A 25,003-nucleotide genomic window follows, 5' to 3' on the forward strand; every position below is an offset into this window, starting at 1 on the left:
TATTTATGCGGAGGAGGCACACGTGTGACGATGGTAAGTCAATCTGTCATTTGTTGTTTACATTTATAGTCAGCGTGAGTATGTCATTGCGTAAAATGTATTCCCTTGGTCGCATACGGGTCTGAGGCCATGGATATAGAGATCATAATCTTCTAATCCAATCCCCGTGTCAAAAGAGTAACGATTCGGAAAAATTGTGTTGTTGTTGTTGTATAGTTAACCCATGATAACGCGTTAAGGGAGAAGAAAACTTAAAAACATGACACTATAGGCTGAAAAGAGCACATTTCTTCCTATCAGGTGGTGCATGCTGCATAATTTTGCGATTTTTCCTCGCCATACACGTAAAGCCTGAAAATGGCCATTGTGCCCTCCATCTTTTACACCCTGTAATTTCCCTTCTGTTCCGTCTAGATGATATTCGGTGTTCCTCGGTTGTGTGGGTTGAATATCATTCCACCTGGCATTTAATTTAGACCAATGTGCGATCACAGACACTGCTTGCACACTGCTGCATGACTTCCTTTCTGGTCATACGTGTGATTATGGTCTTCACCTTTATATATTTGCACTGGCACTTACCTGGTCATGGCTGGGTAAGACGGGTCCAAAGTTGGGTGTCACGTGAACACCCTTTCGTGTCTAAAACAAAATGTTTCCGCATTGGGGAAAAGGTCACTTTTTGCAACTTCGCCAGCGACCATTTAGACCTAGTTGTACAAAACATGAAGAAATTTCTGCAGAAATACTCAGGCAAGATCGCTGACATCGATTCAGAAATAGGCATTTTCCTAAGCAATTGTTGGGAGGACCGTTTTCTTCACAAACCGCGGTTTGTTACTGAGGAGATCACATGGTCTCTAGCTTCCAATCTGTGTCACAGAATTTACCCTGGTAGTAAGAATCATAAAATTTCGAGAAACAGTCAATTGCTATCCTCCACATCATGTCCAGTTATTTGGCCGTAGACCACCAGACAAAAAATCCTGAGCTGTCAATCATTCCAAAGATAAATATCCATCCATACATCAGCAAGTTCAATTTCTTGGCTCGCTTAAACTTCACAAAGATAGCTGCCCATAACATACACCATTTGAACTCCTGGGACACACATGCCCATCATTTGCATTCGCTAGGCCTCCGAACCAGCGGCCATTTTAGGAACTTGGAATCATCGGTCAGGTCGAGCTTGCTGGAATATCAATGGATATTTACTTTTGGAAAGGGAAACCAGGAATCAGATGGCTTTATATCACATGCACCATAAACAACTTAATTTCGTCTGACTAGAACTACAGCATATCCTTACAGTATGCCATCACAATATCTGCTGTAAGTTTCAGTCATCTAATCTTGCTGATTCGAGTGGCACAACCAAAAACGTTACAATATTACAAGACATACACTGTGTCCATTTATAAAAGAAGGATAGTTTTCTCTGTATTCTTGAAATAAATGATATGCCCTCATCCACAACTACCACTAATAAAGTATATATGTTGCATTTGAGTATACATTAACTGTTTATAAATGACCCACCAGCAAGTAGCCCACTGAGCCTTGCAAACCAAGACTGATAGGTACATCTACTGCATGTAGGCCTACAAACATTTAACATGCATTTTAGTTTCAAAACAAAATTAAAGGATTAGTGTCCAGATTTACCTTCTGGCCCTAATTAAAGATTACAATCTGTTTAAACAGTATATTATCGAGAGGGCTTCTGAAAAAGGTAATAATGACTTTAAAACCTATCGAAAAACAATAGATTTGCTTTAGGCGATCTCCAGCCGGCTGCCCGGTAAGGCGGTGCTCCTCAGCAGGTGACATCAAAGATGGGCAACCCAAGTCTAGCTGGCTTACTAAGCTGGGAATTCATATCTAAACGATGTCATTATCGATATGGGTTCTAGCTACACAGAAGTAAATATACTGCCATATCAATTTGAACTCATAGTGAAAGACGTTGAAGTCTGGATTTTATGACACTGACATCTCTAGCCTGGCTTTGAATTTGATCTTTGTCCAGGCATATCCAACAGCACTGGCAATACTTACTGGTAAGCTATAGCTCTATCCTGTGTTACACTGTACATTTCGTGTGTTTATGTTAAGATTTAATATTTAACATATCAGTCTTAACCTCTGTCCACTTCACAATAAATACCCTTCTGTTCCCCAAGGGGTTTTAAATGCATACCTATATTCGATGACAACAACGGGTACATGTTATTGTTGGCATTCTAAATAGCCTGTGGCTAAGGGAGCATATAATCACATACAATACATGTATGGTGTGGACGTTGAAGTTAGTGGGATTTAGTATCTATTGGTTTTCAGTTCAGTTAATACAACTTTATAACTACTGTGTGCAGGTGATATAGTGGAAATTCAGTTGTATTTCTCTCGTAGCTTTCAGCTGTAAAATGACGAGAACAGATACAGCTGTTTTGAGTGGTAATCCTCCAGTTTTTTGCAGTAAATCCAAGCCTTCCTCAGGGCCAAATCGTCTGGAAACTTGAAAAAACTCCAGGATTCTTCAACCACCTGTTTATACAACCGTATGCAGAACAGCAATCCATTTTGTGGAGAAATGAGATATTCTTGTTGTCACTCTTGTGACTCTTGATTTTTCAGCTAAATGGCAAAGATCGGACAGCTCATTATGGTTGGACTTGTATGAACGTACCGAGTGTTGGTGTGAAAAGGCATAAACCAGCCTCATTATCTAGTGATTTTTAGTGCCATATTACTCAGATTAATGTACCTTTTTTCCAATATGTTTTTACACTCGATATATACAGGGGTAGCTAATTATGGATAAATAATAAATGTGGATGCTAATCCTTTAACAGGATTACCATTCTGCTACTTACAGCCAGTAAACAACTTTGGTAGATTCATCACCACATGCTTCATCTTGTGAGTAACTAATTGAAAATGTGGTGGTTATCTCCCTTTGGTCACAAAGTATTACAGAACCATATTTGGACAAACACATACTTTTAAATACATATATGGTGCCAAACAGTGTCGGAAAAATTCAGATCTGTTTGTTAAAGCAGTGGTCTTTCCTTGATATACTTGTAGACATCACCCATCTTCCAGAATCCAAATTCTTTTGGCAACCTTTAGGGCATTTTGTCTTCACCTGGCATTATGAATTTTGTTCCTGCTTACAGTGGGGAAGCCCACGACCATCCACAGGTAGCAGGTAGACCTTCCCACTTGTGGCCATAGAGGAAGCCAGCATGAGCTGGACTTGAACTCACAGCGACCGCATTGGTGAGAGGCTCCTGGGTCATTACGCTGAGCTAGCGTGCTAACCAACTGAGCCACGCAGGCCCCTCAAACTTCATATGTAACTAGTTTTGTCCTACAAGTACTAGAATAGCATTTTATAATTTTGGAAGGATGCATCTTTCAATTCTTAAACAGAAAGAGCTTAAAGACTTTGCTGTAAATCACACTGAATATGGTGACCAGACTAAGTGACCTACAAAAGGAACAAAATTCAACCCCAAAGAGATATCTGCGAGAATTTGCAGGTAGATATCTGCAGTTTTCTAGACAAACGACTTAAAGCACTCTCCAATTCCAAGCAAGAACTATAAACTTGCAGCTTTTCAGCATGGAAGTCTAATAAATCAAACTATGGCTGTGAGCTACATGTTCACCATTCCAAATATTAACCATTCACAGCCAGTGTCTGGGCTGTGTCCATTGAAGAGAAAGGACTGAGGATATCATTTGCTATTTGTACAGATTGAGTGTAAATTGGTTGTTGTTATGAATCATTATGTTTCAGTTGTTTCAGTACCATGAGAGTGATTTTGTTGTAAGCACAGAGCCTTGGGATGACAGCAAACCACATTGCAGTAAGGTATGTAAAACTTTGCTTAACTAGTAGAAGTTGAAGGAAACAGCATCACCTTAATGGCTTATAAAGTGTTTTAATCATGAGAAATATATATGGTTAATTGGCTAGTCGTTAGAAGGTTTTTACTCATATATATTAATCAAGCATGAAATTTGTAATATAACCTGAAACTTGTCTCCTCCTTCACCAATATGTAGAATAACATACCTGTATATGTCAAAACCTAGCTGTCAAATAATGTCTACTATCGTGAAGTTAAAGAAATGAGAATAGTATTGAGAGCTGTCATGCAACAAGCGACCTGATGGACCAATGGTATCCTGAGAGAACTTATAACACCGCTTGGTCAGCAAAGGCCCTTATGAAGAGCTCTGACCGGATTCCTTCAAATGTTGTCCTAATATCCATCATGGAAGTGAAAATTTTTATCATAGCGTGTAGTGTGCACTTGTCAAATGAGACATTATATCTAATAAGAAAAGTAAAGGACTAATATTACTTTCTCTTTAATGGAATTATATAATCTCGTTAGTAATTATCATTTTGTCTAATAGTTTGACGAGGAAGTGCAGTTACGCTGGGATCAGGCAATGGAAGATGGCCATTTTAGATACAGGTTAGACAACATTGAACGACGAGTGCTTGAGGGAGAGAAACATTACGTGGTTGAGGTGAGAGTTGATATGTCGGGCCTTATACAATATCAAACACAAATTGAAATCGACGGCAGTTCAGGATATGTTGAATCTGATCTTCACTTTAACTTGCATTCCAACAATAGCTACAAATTATTCAACCTCTGTTTTGTTTTTAAAAACCCTACATCAGTACTTGTAGATGTCACATATAGGTCTGGTATTTGGAGAAGGAAAGCCCTACATCAGTACTTGTAGGTGTAACATTTGGGCCTGGTATTGGGAGAAGGAAAGCCCTACATCAGTACTTGTAGATGTCATATATAGGTCTGGTATTGGGAGAAGGAAAGCCCTACATCAGTACTTGTAGATGTCACATATAGGTGTGGTATTGGGAGAAGGAAAGCCCTACATCAGTACTTGTAGAAGTCACATATAGGTGTGGTATTTGGAGAAGGAAAGTCCTACATCAGTACTTGTAGATGTCACATATAGATCTGGTTTTGGGAGAAGGAAAGCCCTACATCAGTACTTGTAGATGTCACCTATAGGTGTGGTATTTAGAGAAGGAAAGCTCTACATCAGTACTTGTAGATGTCACATATAGGTCTGGTATTTGGAGAAGAAAAGCTCTACATCAGTACTTGTAGATGTCACATATAGGTCTGATATTTGGAGAAGGAAAGCCCTACATCAGTACTTGTAGATGTCACATATAGGTGTGGTATTTGGAGAAGGAAAGCCCTACATCAGTACTTGTAGATGTCACATATAGGTCTGGTATTGGGAGAAGGAAAGCCCTACATCGGTACTTGTAGATGTCACATATATGTCTGATATTTGGAGAAGGAAAGCCCTACATCAGTACTTGTAGATGTCACATATAGGTGTGGTATTTGGAGAAGGAAAGCCCTACATCAGTACTTGTAGATGTCACATACAGGTCTGGTATTGAGAGAAGGAAAGCCCTACATCAGTACTTGTAGATGTCACATATAGGTGTGGTATTTGGAGAAGGAAAGCCCTACATCAGTACTTGTAGATGTCACATATAGGTCTGGTATTTGGAGAAGGAAAGTCCTACATCAGTACTTGTAGATGTCACATATAGATCTGGTATTTGGAGAAGGAAAGCCCTACATCAGTACTTGTAGATGTCACATATAGGTGTGGTATTGGGAGAAGGAAAGCCCTACATCAGTACTTGTAGAAGTCACATATAGGTGTGGTATTTGGAGAAGGAAAGCCCTACATCAGTACTTGTAGATGTCACATATAGGTGTGGTATTTGGAGAAGGAAAGTCCTACATCAGTACTTGTAGATGTCACATATAGGTGTGGTATTTGGAGAATTAAAGCCCTACATCAGTACTTGTAGATGTCACATATAGGTCTGGTATTTGGAGAAGGAAAGTCCTACATCAGTACTTGTAGATGTCATATATAGATCTGGTATTGGGAGAAGGAATGACATATTTATCATTTACTGACTACTTGCATTTTTATCAATGTGTCAAAATTTACTTTTTCCACACGAAAAGAGGATGGTAATTTTCCTGAAATTGTGACATGCATATACTGGGTAATTTAAAAACATTGAATCCATTTAGTTACTTGCACCATTCCATTCTAGACCTCTATGTCATTCTCATTTTGTGAACCAAGGGGTTAAATGTTTTATTGATTGATTTGTTTTTCTATTTGGTTGTTGTTTATACCCTGGGAGGGAAAAAGCAGAGACTGTAGGGAAAAACCTACAACCATCTGAAGGTTGCTGACAGACTGGTATATTTATTTCTAGGAAAAATGTTTCTGACATTTGATTCAAAATTATCCCAATTCTGTGTGTTTCTTCCTACATGTAGCTGAACGAGAAGAGGGCCAAAGAAAGACGGAGACCGCAGCCTGTGAAGAGTGTACAAGAGCCATTTAATCCCAATGTCTTCAATTTCAACAAGATTAAACCTGAGGAAATACTTTTCTCAATTCATAAACATGAAAGCCAAAGTGATGTCAATGCATGTTCTTTGGGAAAAGATGATAAGGTTGACGGAAAAGTTACAGAGAAGGTGAACAGGTTGTGGTAATAATTCATACATTGTGCCACGTTAAAATGCATGTCTTCATAGTTATTACTATAAGCAGTTTTAATTATTGGTAAAGAATACTCTCTATATGTTGAACTGATGTACAGGAAGTATTGGTGGGTTTGTTTCCAAAAAGCATTCTTTACCAAAAGGAATTTTTAAATTCTGCCTGTTGATTTTAGTTTTCTCTCAGTTCTTTTAATAGATGAACATTTACCAGTCTAATTTCCTGTGTAGTAATAATTGTCTTTTAAGAACACATTTTCCTCTATAGACTGACCTGACCACAAGTATAGAATTTCAATATTGTGTAGATGATTGTAACATTATTGCATGTTTTTCATTGTAATACCCAACCATAAGATATGATTTCCGGAGAAACCCTGATCGGATCATACCAAAGATTTTAAAATTTATACTTTCTGCTTCCTCGCTTGGCACTCAGCACTCAGAGACTAGAGCAAGGAAACAGGACTGGTTGGGTAGATGTCAGTATAGTGTGATTCGGTGGAGTGTCATGTCTGGTGTCTTTGGCATGATACTTCAGTGGCAGCAGCACTTGATGGCATGGACTCGCCTTGCCACAAGAAGACAATATATGCACACACACCTACTGACTCCTCGTCATCATATGACTGAAAAATTGTTAAGTACAACGTTAAACCCCAAGCACACCCATACATAATTTCTGGAGAATTGATTTGCCTTACCATCTAGCCTGGGTCAGACCTGTGTGTCTGTCTGCCTCAATTAGCCAAGAGTAAAGGACTAAGTACAGAGGATTCATAGAAGACTCAGTGAAATGTACAGTGTATGTGTTGTGTTAACAGGGAGAGAGGAGCCTGGTTGTGATCAATGTTAGTCCCCTAGGTTATGGCCATGTCTTGCTGGTACCAAACGTGGAAGCTTGTTTACCTCAGGTAATTCAACTCTGTGCAGGATGTACACTATCTGAAGATTGCTTTACACACTCCTCTTACAAATCATCAATACTCTACTTGACCTGAAACTTTTTCTGAAAAAGTGCATTTTTAGCAGCAAATAAAAGTCATAAAATGTTTCATTTGGGGCTGAACCTCAAATGACGTTTGCCTGAAATCCCCTGACTGACAGCCAGAACAGTTTTCTACCAATAAATGTAGTGTACAAGGAAGTTGCCTGTGGCAGATGATTGAGCCTATTTACAAATTTTCCACTCAGTGTCAATTAAATGTAAGCTAACGACTGTGTGTGGAGAATATTTAGCATTTTTTAGCCATTGTCTGAAAGGTGCTGGGATTTCTGGGGCCACTATAACCACTATCATAAATCAAATATACCATCAAGGACATGTTGAACATAAGGAAGATAAATAAATAAATAAATCACGACGTGTGTTTCTAGGTATTGACGGAGTCCGCGATCAAGTTAGCCTTGGAGGCCATGTTACTGAGCGCCCATAGGTGAGACCATATGACAGTTGATCTGTTGTTTTATTTTGGCCAATCACCTTGTTCCATTGACATTTTAATTTTCCTGAACATAGCAAGAAACTGCTGTTCGCTGTTTTGGTTTTGTAGCCCCAAACTGTTGTATTCATTGGGAATAAGCATGAGTTTTAGTCCATCCTTGAAAACCTAGTTAGAAACTGGCCATTCCTATAACACTTCATAAAAATTGGTAATATTTAACTTTCTACTGGTATGCATTTCTTTCACATTATATTTATTTATTTCATGGGTGTTTTTCACTATATTCAAGAATATTTCACTTGTACAACCGCGGCCAAAATTATAGCAGAAGGAACCTGGCCAGGGGAAACCCACAACCACCCACAGGTTGCTGGCAGACATTCCCAAGTACGACCTGAGAGCGAGGTTTGGAATTGTTAACATCATCCTTATCTAAACCTATGCACAAAATTTTCAACACACACATAACTATAGCTACAGGTAACTTTTCGTTTTAATATCTTTTGATGACTGCTCATAAGTACTTAAGTCAAAAATGTGCGTGCTAATTTTCTTTTGATGGAGAATCAGCGCAAAACTGGCTTGTTCAGTTTTCGTCAGAAATTCTACTTTGGGAGTAGTTGCCTGTATATTCGCAGCACCTCTTCTATAGAGTCGTCTGTTTTCAGAGGTTTCCGCATTGGATTTAACAGTTTGTGTGCGCTTGCATCCGTCAATCATCTTCATTTCCATGCGTACTACTTGGATGAGGAATTGTTCATAGAGTACTGCGTGAGTACTGTACCTTGTTTTTGATAACAGCATTTTCATATTTTATTCATGTTTTCACATTTTGAATGGAGAATACGTGATATCTATGATGCTTGTCAGGTTTATGCATAAAGGAAATCAGGCAGAGCATCGTGACAGAATGACATTTTTGTTTGTTTGGGATAACAACCTCAGGCTGTCAGTTGTGGGTTGGGATATTTTACTTTGTTTTCTCACCAGATTGTTCATCACAATGTTAATGTCAGTCTGAATGACTGGGCTTTGCCCAGCTTCCTACAACCGTAATGCTGAATGACATCGTTTAAGGAAAATATTCTTGAGTACGGCATAAAGTTAATCAAATTAAACAAATAAATTAGACAAATGAGACTGCAAAGGAAAGTAAGAATTTTTTTGTTTATATATTATTATATATTGGTTTCTTTGTGTTTTTTGTTTTTTTGGGGGCTACAGAAAGTAGCAACATTTTCAGGAATTTGTTACGAGTTAAAGACTACGCCTGTAAGAGGGTTTGCTGTTCAGCTTTATGGCTCTAATGTGTCTAGAGTGGCCAGGTTAGTGCTGTGATTGTATCAAATGTTAGTGTGCAGCGATCAAATGTCAGTGAGGTATGATCTGATGTCAATGTGTTGTGAAAAAGTGTCGTGATATTGTGACCAGTGTTGGTTCATATGTACGGTGACCAAGTGTCAATATATTGTGACCAGGTGTCAATATATTGTGACCAGGTGTCAAAATATTGTGACCAGGGGGCGGTACATATATATGTTGAATGGGTGTCGATATACTGTAATCAGGTGTTGGTATATTGTGAACAGGCATCAGTATATTGGGCCCAGGTGTTGGTATATTCTGATCACCTATCAGTATATTGCAATCACCTGTCGGTATATTGCGACCATGTGTCAATATATTGTGAAAACATGCAAGTATATTGTGACCATGAGTCATTATATTGTGAAAATGTGTCAGTATGTTACCAAGCGTCAATATATTGTGAAACATGTCATTATATTATACCTAGGTGGTGTTATATTGTGACCAGGTATCAGTATATTGTCAAAACGGTTGGGAAATTGAGACCAGGCGACAGTATATTGTGACCAAGTGTCAGTGCATTGTGACCATGTGTCATTATAGTGTGACCATGTGTCATTATATTGTGAAAACGGTCAGCAAATTGAGACCAGGTGACAGTATATTGTGACCATGTGTTAGCCTATTGTGAAAACGTGTCAGTAAATTGTGACCATGGGCCTGGGTGTTGTGACTGTCCCATCCACATTCAAGAATACAAATTGCTTCTCATAGATATGTAACATTTTGCATGAGGAAGATTCGATCAGGGCCCACTTTCACATAACTAAGCAGTTAGCAATTTTCATAACTTTTGTGCATCATGTCACCCTGTGGCTAGGCCTATAACATAGACAACGTCTTTGGGAAGAAAATTACAGAAATATGACTGTCAAAGTTTTGTGAAAGCAGCCCCTAGTTTCTTTGTATTGCTAATTAGAAATTGCTAGACTTGAATTTGTTGCTGAAGTCTTGTGACGAAAACTAATGTTTTGTTTGTTTTATGAACAGAGTGCTACATTCCGTATCGTCCTATTTTACACGAGAGAATATTGCTCACAATATGTTCATATCGCGAGGAACAAGATTTGGTGAGGGACGAGGAAGTAAGGAGAGGACCGTGAGAGTGATCGTCTGGCCACGCACTTCTCAGTGTGGTAAGCTGAAGTCAGGAAACAAAAAACTTTTTGCCAGCTGAGGAGATTCAACCCTACAACTGGGACATTAATGGGAACAGTACTCATTTATGGCCCGTGCATGACCAAGATGGGCATAGCGCCATCTGGATTTTGTCCAAGGGAGAATAATTCTGTGGTATGATTCAGTGGACTGTATCACTGAGTAATGATCTACATGTCCGGGTTATCTTTCCTTGAACAACATTCTGATGGGCTTTCCTGTCTTGGTCATAACACTTTATTTATTTATATATTTATTTGATTGGTGTTTTACGCCGTACTCAAGAATATTTCACTTATACGACAGCGGCCAGCATTATGGTGGAAGGAAACCGGGCAGAGCCCGGGGGAACATAACACTTTACTGAGTGGGTTTCTAATTACACTGAAGCATATCAGCAGTGAATTACAGTTATCTCAAATGTTACCAAAAACGAGTTGTGACACCTTACATGACTCCTTACATGCCACACTTTCGGACTACAAATGATGACGTGGTGACTACAAAGGGACTTTTATTTATTTAAAGTGATTTTTTTTTTAGTTTTCAAGACTGGGTTGTGTAAAGGAAGTGTCAATCAATAGGATTGTTTTTAAGGAGAATGTGGGTGTTTGTATCTGTGTGGAAGGAGAGTGGCTGCTTACTAAACAGAGCTCACCAATTGTATGTCGACATATATAGCTGTAATAGTTTAAATCTGGTCATTGAAACAGACATTCGTATACCAGCAGTCAACCAATAAGAATGTTTCATGTCAATGATTACAAGGCCAATTCCCCAAAATAGTCTATGGCCTTAGCTAGTACTTTATACTGCTCTTCATGATGGTATTTGGATGGTTCATCCCAATTTGACAACCAGAACTCCTGGATCATAACAGATGGCACATGGTGAAAGAATCATAGGCAGTCAATGTTTCACTTTTGGCAGTTGATTCACCTCAAATTTCATTTCCCCAGAGTTAAAATAAATTATTTAATTTGTGTATCCCAGAATGTATTGCATCTGATTGACGTCCTCAAAGACTGTTTCAGGAGTAAAGCAGCATGGTTGGGGTGGAGAAATAGCAGGATAGATGTTTGTGAGTCACCTGTAATCAACTATAACTAACAAGTACATTCATTTTATACAATATGGGATAAGAATGTAGGAGTGTAAATGCAGAATGACACACATGTGTTTGGACAGTCATGTACCTCATCCTATAGTGAGTTCATCTCGTGTGGAGAGATTGACAGGCAGAGCTGCAGTTAGTCAATTATCTTTGTGTATGGTATAAAACTATGGTTAAAGGAACCTATTGTATCATTCAGGTGACACAACAGGGGGCTTGTTTAATGCAGCGGCTGTGGAATTGGCAGGCCACTTACCTATAAAAGGTAGGCACACATTTTGAAATTTGTCTTCAGAAACATGTTCACTCAACATAGGTCTTGAATGTGTTGAACAGTATATACTCTGACACCAAACCTGAATGTGTGTAAGACTACAAGACCAAAAGCAGTTTAGATTGATATATGCAAGGATCTAGCATGAACGTATTGTATGCTTGCATGCTGGGGTGTTTCATGTCATACTTAACAATGTTTCATTCAGATGACAGTGAGGAGTCATTAGATGTGTGTACGTATGCAGGGCGAGTCCCTTCTGCCAAAGGGACGCTGCCACTGAAGTATCATGCCAAAGACACCAGACAGGACACTCCACCCGTCACATTATACTGACACAGGCTCTAACCTCTCAGTACTGAGCGCCAAGCGAGGCAGCAACAAGTACCATTTTTAAAAGTCTTTGATATGACCCAACTGAGGGTTGATTCCAGGGGTCTCGTGTCTTTGAGTTAGACGCTTTAACCATTTGGCCACCGAAGCGGTCTCTAGCAAGAGCTTAACAACTTGTAAGAAGCCCTGTCGATCATTGTCATTGCAGAAAGCGAGGGATTCCAGGAGCTTGTGGAAGCTGATGTAGAGAAATCCTTGTCAGAGATCAGTCTGTCACATGAAGAATTCCTGACTCTTAAACAGAATCTCAAAGAAATTATATAACTGTTTTCATTATATATTTATTTTACGTAATGTTCAGTTGTTTTTAAAAGTATGCAAATTTTAAGATAGTATTAGGATTTTTGTGATCTTTTGGTGAGGCAGGGAATTTGATTTAAATGAAGTGTAGGGTTATACTTGTAGTCAAACTTGGAGTATTGAGTATATATGTATATGTATATATAGGTATGAAAATAAGATTTTTATGATGTGGAGAAATGATAGAGTATGAAAAAAAAACAACAACAAACAAATGGGCCATCAAAGATGTAGCGAGTTGGGAAGGCGTATGTGTGACATATATATATATATATAATATATATATATATATATATATTATATATATATATAATATATATATATATATATATATAAGAAGGGGTATGCATGAAAAGTCTGTTGTATATGTTTTTTTTTTAATGTTTTATATTCATTTATTTATTTTTTGGATTGGTGTTTTACTCCAGAATATTTCACTTATAAGACAGCGGCCAGAATTATGGTGGGAGGAGAATGTTTTATGTGCTGGCGCTATATTTAGTTGCCATGATGGAGTGGGGGATAACGAGAGAATTTATTTTATTATATATATTTTTATGTGAACTGTCTGCACTTTTCTCCTGCCATTCAGAGGTATAAAAAAATGTAAATTGGCAATAGCTGTAACATGCCATGGTTAGGATTTCATGATGTCTTTCACTCAGTCTGTTTATTCAGTAACTGGACTATGTTTAAGATAGGAGGCCAATGTTAAAGAAAATTTGGACCAAAGAAAGCATAATATCCACCGACAGGCCAACCAACGAAATCGTTGTTACTTGAAAACTTGAAGGATCTTTGTCTAGGATGAGCAGTTCATTTAATGCTTATTTTGTGAAGCTAGGGGTAGAAATAATAGAGTATTTTTGCACACTCAGTGGAGTTATAAGACTGTAGGTAAGAGTGGCATATAAATCTTGGTAACATGAAATGAAGGACACAAATATAAATCTTGGTAACGTGAAATGAAGGACACAAATATGAATCTTGGTAACGTGAAATGAAGGCCACAAATATGAATCTTGATAACGTGAAATGAAGGACACAAATATGAATCTTGGTAACGTGAAATGAAGGAATCAAATATGAATCTTGATAACGTGAAATGAAGGACACAAATATGAATCTTGGTAACGTGAAATGAAGGACACAAATATGAATCTTGGTAACGTGAAATGAAGCACACAAATATGAATTTTGGTAACGTGAAATGAAGGACACAAATATGAATCTTGGTAACGTGAAATGAAGCACACAAATATGAATCTTGGTAACGTGAAATGAAGCACACAAATATGAATCTTGGTAACGTGAAATGAAGCACACAAATATGAATCTTGATAACGTGAAATGAAGGACACAAATATGAATCTTGGTAACGTGAAATGAAGGAATCAAATATGAATCTTGATAACGTGAAATGAAGGACACAAATATGAATCTTGATAACGTGAAATGAAGGACACAAATATGAATTTTGGTAACGTGAAATGAAGCACACAAATATGAATCTTGGTAACGTGAAATGAAGCACACAAATATGAATCTTGGTAACGTGAAATGAAGCACACAAATATGAATCTTGGTAACGTGAAATGAAGCACACAAATATGAATCTTGGTAACGTGAAATGAAGGACACAAATATGAATCTTGATAACGTGAAATGAAGGACACAAATATGAATCTTGATAACGTGAAATGAAGGACACAAATATGAATTTTGGTAACGTGAAATGAAGCACACAAATATGAATCTTGGTAACGTGAAATGAAGCACACAAATATGAATCTTGGTAACGTGAAATGAAGCACACAAATATGAATCTTGGTAACGTGAAATGAAGCACACAAATATGAATCTTGGTAACGTGAAATGAAGGACACAAATATGAATCTTGATAACGTGAAATGAAGGACACAAATATGAATCTTGATAACGTGAAATGAAGCACACAAATATGAATTTTGGTAACGTGAAATGAAGGACACAAATATGAATCTTGGTAACGTGAAATGAAGGAATCAAATATGAATCTTGATAACGTGAAATGAAGGACACAAATATGAATTTTGGTAACGTGAAATGAAGGAATCAAATATGAATCTTGATAACGTGAAATGAAGGACACAAATATGAATTTTGGTAACATTTAAAATGAAGATCAGACTGTGTGTCCATTAACTGGAGAGGGTCGGTGGTTTACTCCCTGCACCTCGATTTCTTCTTGTGCACAGAGTTAAACAACAATCAAATAAATAAATTACGGGAGGGAAAAAGTGGATCTTCCGCAACTGGCTTCTGGTGGGTTAAGACTTTTCACATTTTGTGTTGCCATTCAAATTATCGGTACTTTGGATGTTGGTCAAAAGATCCTAAATCATTGTCAGGCATTTGTTGAGCTGGATATTTTACCTGTGCAGTAAGTAGGAAGAGGTACACACCATTCGTATACCCATGCAGTAAGAAAGAGGAGTGGAGATACGGGAAAAGGATCTGGTGGTAAAAGTGTCGGCTTATCTGGCAAAATTCATCCATGTGTTCTGAAACGGATATAACTTACATTGTACCTGTGCCGGAACAGTTTTCTATTTGGCTGAACTAACGTGATAACGAGTTACAGGGTGACCAACTGGTCAGCTGTTCTGGCTGTTAGTCGGCTATGTCGAAAATATCCTCTATAAAGGAACTGTTCTCATCAGATGGTCTTCGGGTTGAAATGCATAAACGTATATATTGTTTGATTTGCAATACTTGCTTGATGCCTGGACCGACAATACCACATCTTTAACATTTGTACGTGTGGTATAAGACCGCAATACATCTATGGTGAATTGTTCCCAGGTTCAAATCCCATCCATGACATGCCGGTTTATTATTATTATTTTTTTTTTTACTCAAGTCTCCTGATTTGTGAAGTAAATGAATCAGACAGTTGTCCGAAACAGATCAGTATCGTGTAAAAACAAATTCATTTACCAATTATATAAACTGTATCAACGGTATTCAGTTTACACAATATAACCGATGGAAAATTACCCGTAACTCTAGCTATGTAAACATCGGAATACCCTCCGGTTAAGCATAAATACATTTACTCTATTTACTCTCCTGCCTCCGGCTTTAGCTCTTCTAGCATGACAACTTAAGCTGTAGAGATAAGTCTACTTGGCTAAGGGCTTCTGGGACCGATTCCAAAAAGCCATTTCTGCCTAAAGTCCAAATTTAAAATAAGATCTTAAACATTATTTTTTGGCTTTAGAAAGTAGAAAGAAAGAAATGTTGTCCAGCTTATCGATGTTATCTTAAGACAAAGTTGTCCAAAATTCAACTCTTAGTACTGAAATCTAAGCTTGAGAAGAGGTTTTACATTTTGACAAGTCAGACACGCAGGACACACAGTACGATTCATGAAACAGGCCCCAGGCTACTATAGGACGATAACGTGTATAGTTACTTATAAGCGCTTCATGCACAAGCTCGTAGCAGAATTTGAACCGGAGTATTTTCCATGGAAAGACAACTATATATATTTTTTTTATAAATTCCGATAAAGCCTTAACATCTGATCTGACTAAGCAGTTACAGTCTTGTGCGGAATGGCTTCAAGAAACGATAATATTGATTTATTTCATTTACTTATTTGACGTGTTTTACTCCGTACTCAAGAATATTTCACTTATACGACAGCGGCCGGCATTATGGTGGGAGGAAACCTGAAACCCACGACAATCCGCAAGTTTCTGGCAGATCTTCCCCTTACGGCCGGAGAGAAAGCGAGCATGAGCTGGACGAACTCACAGCGACCGCATTGGTAAGAGGCTCCTCGGTCATTACACTGCGTTAACGCGCAAACCAACGGAGCCAACGTGGCCCCCGATAATACTGGCCAGTGGGAAACATTTTGCCTGTGATCAAGTAAGTTCCAGGCCGTGTAAAAGCACATCATTCCCCGCTGTCATGCTGAAGTTAATGTGTTTTCCTAACTATCCGGACATAGTGACATATTACAGAAAAGAAAAAAGTATTGAAGAGGTAACATTCCTTAACCTTTTATGCGCATCTTCCATGAATCTCTGAAAACAAACCGGAGCATTCATGGGCCGAAACGTTACAATTTGATACAGTCCCCATAAAGTAACAGATTCATTCTTGCTCATACACCCCTGGTGGTAAACCTTACCTTGATACCAAAAAGAGATTTTGTTACACAGTTTCCAACGCGCACGGACAAAGGGCTGTCAATCAACCATTGTTTTTAGTTGGACTGTTTACAATAACTACTTGAGTGAGCCATCACTTTTCCTCACATACACCACACATTGGGAAAGTTGGACTTTGTCAAATGTGCCTTCTCCAAAATGTGAGACACCCTAACCTTCCAATAACATGTCAACCGAAACATTTGTGCTGCATAGAAATGTAATCTGTCCGTGATTGAGTATTGGCAATATAAGCTTATCTAGCAAGTCCCTATTGTTAATTTGTTTGCAACTGTCGAGGTTTGTGTAAGAACCTCGTATATTAGTCGCCAACCAATAAGGACGTTCCAGGTCAATAATCGCTAGGAAAATTCCCCAAACGACGTGCAACACAAACCATTTAAGAACAAGGTATGTAAAGTACAAAAATAGGAAGGAATACTGCAAAGAGAAGCGGTGAAAAGTTTCCATTGATGTTGGAAAGACGCAGTGTATGTTCTAGGCGACTCAGTTAAAACAGTATTCAAATTGTGTGCCATACTATAATACCAGTTGTCGATAACAAAATGTGTATCTCTGTTGCGCCTTGATTGGTCATATATCCAACGGGGCGATCTAATTCAACACGATTATACAGTCCCCAGCCTCGGGTTAATCAGAATTGGACACCATTATGAAGCAGAGCGCCAGAGATTCTGGACGCTCCGTACACATTTACTTACAAGAGAATTATACTCATTTCAAAACTTAAGAAACTTAGAATGAAGGTGTTCGACGGAATAACCGTGGTAGACTAGTTTTTGCAGTCATAATTTGTGACGCTGATTGAAATCGTCACACAAAACGCATTATGTAACAAATGCTACAAGGCGAGATAGGTACACGCCATATGCAGGACCCTTCCATATATTGATGACCAAGTCGACATTAAAACTATCCCTCTTGTTGTAAAGTCTGCGAGAGAGGAAACCATTTTGGTCTTCGTACAAATGTAGGTCCAGATAAGATGTACAATCTGGAGAGTCTGTTGTTTCCTTTAAATCCAGCGAGGGTGGGTAAATATCTTGCACAGCCTTTGCTATATATGGATTGTTTGAAGGTAACAGATCATCAGTACACCACTTAGTGATGCGAAAGATCGGGCCTGGTGAGAATTATTAATTTTTGCACATTTTCATGCCTATTACTATTTTCTTTTTACATAAAAAGAAGCTATTCTGCTGAAGCCATGGTGCTAGGGGCGTGTAAGTTGCTACCATTCATGCATTTACATGAACAGTTCGTCACAAATTCTACTTTGGGAGTAGTTGCCTTTATATTCGGAGCACCTCTTCTGTAGTGTCGTCTGTTTTTAGAGGTTTCAGCATTGGATTTAACAGTTTGTGTGCGCCAGCATCTGTCGGTCATCTTCATTTTCACGCGTGCTACTTGGACAAGGAATTTCTTATCTGTGAGTACTGTACCCTCTTTCCAGCAATATGATTTTTATATTTTCTTTGTGTTTTTACCTGCGATGGTTATCAGGTTCATGTACGAAGGAAATCAGTCAGAGCATTGTGCCAAAACTTAAAGAATTTGTTAGAAATAACAACCCCCAAGTTGCCAATTTTGGGCTGGGATATTTTACTTATGCTGAAGTGATAACGTTGTCACAATATTCGCCTGTGCACTCGTCCGTACGTCTGTCCGCCTGAACGACATGATGGCAACATATGCTAAACCACTTCAGATTACGATTTCATATTTGGCATGTAAGATTCATATTGATGAATATCATATTATTTAAACTGCGGCTGTTTCGATCATATGAATGGTTTCATGGTCAAAAAGTAAAATCTCAAGTTTTACCACATGGTAGCAATAGAATTTAAACCGCTTCCGATAACGATTTCATATTTGGTGTGCATATTCATATCGAGATGGACTAGTTTCCAAAGTAAACTGGGGTATTTTGATCAAATTTTTGGTTTTCGTGAAAAGAATTTTTCATGTGACTCTATATATAAAGCTGTAAAATCCGCCGATAGGACTGTGTGTGTCTCACACTCACTTCTTGTTTTTTTTTCTAATGCATGTGTTCTATAGGTATTAACTTTGGTATTTGTCTAGTACCTTCCAAACATTCTCACTTAACTTGAGGATGAATAACTGTGAGCTGGAAATGAGCCTGCAACCGTGTTGGGGGCAAGAGCAAATTTTCAGACGAATGAGATTTACCCAGTTTCCTCCAAGCATAATACTGACCGCCATGTTGGTTTCATCGTTTGTTTGGAACAGGAAGTAGCAGAATTTACAGGAATTCGTTACGAGTTAAAGACTACGAGTATATTGTCATCAGGAGTCCGGAGTGACCTTGTTACCACTTTAGTATATTGTGACCACGTATCAGTATATTGTGACCCCGTGTCAGTATAGTGTGCCCAAGTATCGGTGAATTATGAAAACGTGTAAGTATATTGCGATTTTGTGCCTGGCTGCTGTGACCGTGTGCCAACCACATTCAAGGATACAAATCGCTTCTCATAGATATGTAGCGTTTTGCATGAGAAAGATCAGGGCCTACTTTCACATAACTAAGCCGTTAAGCAATTTTCGTAATTTTTCAGTTACGAAAATGTGCCCGTGGAAGTTTTCTAAAGCAGCTCCTAGTTTCTTATATTGCTAATTACAAGTTGCTATACTTGAATTTGTTGCTGAAGTCTTCTGAAAAAAAAACTGATGTTTTGTTTGGTCTATGAACAGAGTATTACATTCCATATCACACTATTTTACACGAGAGAATATTGCACACTGTCACAACATGTTCATATCGCGAGGAACAAGATTTGGTGAGGGACGAGGAAGTAAGGAGAGGACCATGAGAGTGGTCATCTGGCCACGCACTTCACAGTTTGGTATTAAAGCTGAAATCAGGAAAGGTAAAACTTTCTGCTGAAAGATTCAATTCTACAACTGGACCATTAATGGGAACAATACTTAGTTATGTGTCCTGGTCATCTGGCCACGCACTTCACAGTTTGGTATTAAAGCTGAAATCAGGAAAGGTAAAACTTTCTGCTGAAAGATTCAATCCTACAACTGAGCCATTAATAGGAACAATACTTAGTTATGTGTCCTGGTCATCTGGCCACGCACTTCACAGTTTGGTATTAAAACTGAAATCAGGAAAGGTAAAACTTTCTGCTGAAAGATTCAATCCTACAACTGGGCCATTAATGGGAACAATACTTAGTTATGTGTCCTGGTCATCTGGCCACGCACTTCACAGTTTGGTATTAAAGCTGAAATCAGGAAAGGTAAAACTTTCTGCCGAAAGATTCAATCCTACAACTGGGCCATTGATGGGAACAATACTTAGTTATGTGTCCTGGTCATCTGGCCACGCACTTCACAGTTTGGTATTCAAGCCGAAATCAGAAAATGTAAAACTTTCTGCTGAAAGATTCAATCCTACAACTGGGCATTAATGTCTCGTGCATAACCAAGATGAGCCTAGCGCCATCTGGATTTTGTCCAAGAGAGAATAACCCTGTTGTATGATTCAGTCGGCTGTATGATTGAGTAATGATCTACGTCTCCGGGTTATCTTTCCTTGAACAACAATCTTATGGTGATATACTTATCTTGGTGATAACACTTTACCGGTTATTCTTCTAATTGCAGTGAAGTAGATCGTTAACTGTTACTATTAACACTGTTATCTCGAGCTTTAGAACAATCAGTTACATGCCACATTTTCAAACTACAACTGATACTTCATCGGCCCTACACAGAAACATATTTTTTTATTTAAAGTGATTTTTCAAACTTTTTCCTCGGTATTGTGCTATGAAGGAAGTGTCAGCCGATAGTATTATTGCTTTAAGGAGAATGTGGGTGTTTGGATCTGCGTGGAAGGAGACGGGCTGCTTTACCCAAAAGGACTCACCAAATGTGTATCCACATGTATACGTGTGTAATAGTCTGAGACCTTAGGCGATACTTAACACTGTCCAAGGTGCTATGTGCATGGGTCATCCGATCTTGACACTCAGAACCCATAGATCATAACAGATGGCACACAATGAATTCATCATAGATAGTCTACAATCCACTTTTGTCATTTGCATTACACCAAAAAGTGATCAAGAAATTTCATTTCCCCAAAGTTAAAATAAATTATATAATTTGTGTATCCCAGAATGCAGTGCATCTGACTGAGGTGCTCTTGGATTGTTTTAGGAGTAAAACAGCAGGATACAGACATGTGAATCGCCTGTTATCAGCTACAACTTACAAGTAAATTAATTTTACACAATAAGTGATAAGAACGTGAGAGTATTATCTTCAGCCAGGTTAGAAGCCAGGTTCAGTTTGTCTAGTTAGCACTGTTACTAATTTCGTTTGCGTGGGTTCTTGATCATGTAGTTTTTGTGTCTCACCACAGCCAGTATTACTACTGGTTGTTATACAGGGGACCAGAGTTCATCAGCTAACCTGGTTATGCCATGCTGATTGATGGATCCTACATTTATGTTGTCTTACATCTGTTTTCGCAATGAATGGAGGCAAATAAGGTTGAATGGCTTCCCTGTGTGTGATGTATAGTCCATTCAAGGTCAAACTGAAGTACGACCAGTTACAATATAGATGGAGAGATCATGGGAAATCTGTTGTCATTTACAAAACATGTCCACACAACACAGTATGGTAAACACAATATAAGACTAACACCTGAATGTGTGTTTGACCACCCCCGTACATGACAAGACAAAAAACAATTGAGGTTTACATTCACAAGGATCTGACATAAGCGTAACAACTAGTGGTTGACGTACACAAGGATCTGGTATGAGCGTAACAGCTAGTGGTTGACGTACACAAGGATCTGGTATGAGGGTAATAACTTGTGGTAGACATACACAATGCTCCGGCATGAGCGTAACAACTGGTGGTTGACATACACAAGGATCTGACATAAGCGTAACAACTGGTGGTTGACATACACAAGGATCTGACATAAGCGTAACAACTAGTGGTTGACGTACACAAAGATCTGGTATGAGCGTAACAACTTGTGGTAGACATACACAATTATCTGGCATAAGCGTAGCAACTGGCGGTTGACAGACACAAGAATCTGTACACATATAGAGCCGGTGTTGGATTATTTAGGTATATGGATGGGTATTTTTATCAAGCTTTGAGAAGCGGAAAGCGGAATTTGTGGAAAATTCTGTTGTACACATTTTTGAATGTTTTATCTACTTGCAAAATATGTATTCTCCATATGGGGGTGTGGGGATGTTTTATTTTATACATTTTTATTTTCAACAATGATTATAAAAAAATTTAAATTGCAACAGCTGCTTATTCAGTAAATATACCGTGTTTTAACATGGGAGGCCTATGTTAAAAGTTTTTGACCTAACAAAAAATCAAAATTGACAGAAAGACCATACAGTAAAATCGTTGTTATATGGTGACTTGATCAACGGTTCGTTTGATACTTATTATATGAGACTGTGGACAGAAGTAATAAACCAATTTGTGGACACAGGTGAATTATAAGACTGTAGGTGAGAACGACAGGTAAGCACATAAATGTTGGTAATATGTGAAACGAAGAACACACATAAATCTAGGTAATAAGTGAAATGGAGGACAAATATATATCTTTGTGCATATAAAAATATAATACATTGTGTGAAATGAAGGACACAGATGTAAAATCATGGTAATATGAAGGACACAAATATAAATCTTGGTATCGTAAAATAAAGGACAGAAACATAAATCTTGGTAATATATGAAATGAACGGGCAGACATAAATTATAGTAACATGTGAACAGAAAGACATAAGTCTTGGAACTGTGTGAAATGAAGGACACATAAAAAATTTGGCAACATGTAAAATGAAGGAGATGAATAGAAATCTTGGTAATATGTGAAATGAAGGACACAAATGTAAATATCAAAGTTTCCAAAGTATGTAGTTTCTTACGTCACAATGAAATTGGCAAGATTCACCCTATGTGCCAATAATAACCACATTGAAATCTGCAGCTCTCTATTCCGTATATTTCTACTGTAGTATCGGAGATACTGCTCCCTGCAGATGGTCTTCAGGCTGAAATATATAAAAATATACATCGTTTCATTTGCAATACGTAGGTGGTGTTTGAACCAAAAACACCACAGCTTTAACAGCTTTGTGTGTGGTGTAATAGATAATGCCGCTGTACATACATTATAAATTGTCCCCAAGTTCGAAACACTTCCAGGACATGCAGCTTTATTATTATTTTCTGTTTTTATTCAAGTCTCGTGATTTGTTAATTAAAGTAACTGTTGTAAACTTCTGACGAGGTCCCCGTAAAAACAAATTAATTAACCAGTTATATACACGATATCAACCGTGCTCTGATCCGCAGCAGGAAAAAATGGATTACAGAATATCACCGATGGAACAGCGTCGCCGTAACTCTAGCTGTGTAATCAGCTCAATGCGCTCTGATTAGGCTTATTTGCTGCTTGTAGTCAGCCGCATTCATTTGTGTTGTCCGCTGCGGTTTGATTGGCAGTTGATGATTTGAAATGAACATATTGGCGGAGGTCAAAACCCAATGCTGTCATCCTCTGTCCTTTTTTATCGTAATGTTAATGGGATACACTGACGAGCTATACAAATGGGTAAAAGTCAAAAGTATATGTACACTGTAAAAATACATGCTTTCTCCCATTACACTGTAATACTTGTGTACTACATTGTTCACAGGCCCAGGTCGCACAGGTGGATGCACTGCAGGAATAAGAGGGCATAGCTTCGGACCGGTTCGTTATTGCGGGAAGAAATTCCCCTTGATGTTGTAACGCGAGACACTATTTAGAATTTATCGAAGGGCTAGTTGTTACTTGTTGATAGTTAATGTACCCAATTAATGTATCCAAATACCCCCAAAGGCCTATCGATTCACACTGAATGACACTCATCCCAAGTTTGGCTACATAAGCGATAGGATATGCTAATTAAGTTCGTGTTTTAGATCTGTTAATCTAAGAGTCTTTGATGGTTGTCTCCAAGGAATTCTGCGTTTCGTCTCGTTCGCTCGCTCACTGCTCCCGTGTGTATCACGTTTCACGCGCACGCTGCTTCTTAGTGTTAAAATATTCTGTCTGTGCAGATCAAAGCCGCGGCTATATCTGACTGTTCTATCGACAAAACACAAAGCTTTGTAATTATCTGGAGCAGATAACATTCAGGTGGTGTTGTTTGGAGTTTTTGGTAGATGACAGTATCAATAGAGGGCTTATGATATTGTCATTTGTTTACGTATCTCACTAAATTATAAAATGATTACAAAATCCCTTGGTGGTAGCAGCTAGAGGGATGTTTAAGCCTTGATTCAAATGAATGAACAATGAGTACATACCCAGGACATCAAACATAGTGAAAGCATCCAACTGATATTCTAGCATGGTACACGATTTTAATACTGATTTCACTCAGTCGCTAGGAACATACCTCGCCCCTTTCCAACATCGCTGATAACTTTTGACGGCTTCTCTTTGCATGATTCCGTCCTATTTTTGTACTTTATATACTTTCTTAGTTCTTTGGGGGTTTGTGTTATACGTCGTTTTTTGAAATTGGCCCTGCGATTATTGACCTGGAAAGACCTTATTTCTTGACGGCTTGTATACGAATGTCTATTTCGACGCATAGATTTCCAGCAGCAAGTATTTTACAGTTCCCCCGCCCCTCTTCCCCCGTCCCCCCCCCCCTTCCCTCATTCACCATCCCTCACCCCCTTCTCTTATCCCCCTTCACCCTTATTACCCTTCCCTGCTTTATGTGTAAAGTTCAGCCTCGAAGTCGAGAAATCCGGGATAAAACCCGGCTGCTTTTCTGTCCTGAGTTTCATGAAGCACACTTAGTTTAGTAAGCCCTTAACCGCAATGACAACGTATTTTGAGAAGAAAAGTGCACTTAGTTAAGGGCTTCTGGGTCCGAGTCCACAAAGCCATTGATGACATTGGGTCAAAATTTTAAATCTTAAATTTTCTGACACATTTGGCTAATGATAACAGTGATGAGGTGGACAAAATTTTACATTATGAAAAACAAGCACAAAGATCTTATTTCAAATTTTGACTTATG

At 38.4% G+C, this 25,003-nt stretch overlaps 1 protein-coding gene across 2 annotated transcripts; it reads left to right on the forward strand.

Moving 5' to 3' along the window:
- The first annotated feature begins 5 nt into the window (after positions 1-5).
- LOC135468699 (GDP-D-glucose phosphorylase 1-like) lies at positions 6-12,842 on the forward strand. 2 transcript variants are annotated; one of them, XM_064747094.1, is made up of 11 exons: positions 6-33; positions 3,809-3,883; positions 4,435-4,551; positions 6,381-6,584; positions 7,433-7,522; positions 7,986-8,044; positions 8,722-8,824; positions 9,278-9,378; positions 10,412-10,557; positions 11,893-11,958; positions 12,509-12,842. In XM_064747094.1, the coding sequence occupies exons 1-11, from the start codon at positions 31-33 to the stop codon at positions 12,622-12,624; spliced, it is 1,080 nt and encodes a 359-aa protein (XP_064603164.1). In that variant the 5' UTR covers positions 6-30; the 3' UTR covers positions 12,625-12,842. The 2 variants fall into 2 exon arrangements, with proteins under 2 accessions (XP_064603164.1, XP_064603163.1); XM_064747093.1 differs by lacking the exon at positions 6-33 and having other exon boundaries at positions 3,347-3,883.
- The last annotated feature ends 12,161 nt before the right edge of the window (positions 12,843-25,003 follow it).

This window comes from Liolophura sinensis, chromosome 6 (assembly GCF_032854445.1).
Source record: "Liolophura sinensis isolate JHLJ2023 chromosome 6, CUHK_Ljap_v2, whole genome shotgun sequence".
NCBI classification, from domain to species: Eukaryota; Metazoa; Mollusca; class Polyplacophora; order Chitonida; family Chitonidae; genus Liolophura; species Liolophura sinensis.

Coding starts and splice junctions, on each gene's coding strand:
- LOC135468699 (XM_064747093.1), top strand. CDS start 3,800: ATGTTTCAGTTGTTTCAGTACCATGAGAGTGATTTTGTTGTAAGCACA. Junction 3,884..4,434: donor GCAAACCACATTGCAGTAAG/GTATGTAAAACT, acceptor TTTGTCTAATAG/TTTGACGAGGAAGTGCAGTT. Junction 6,585..7,432: donor ACGGAAAAGTTACAGAGAAG/GTGAACAGGTTG, acceptor TTGTGTTAACAG/GGAGAGAGGAGCCTGGTTGT.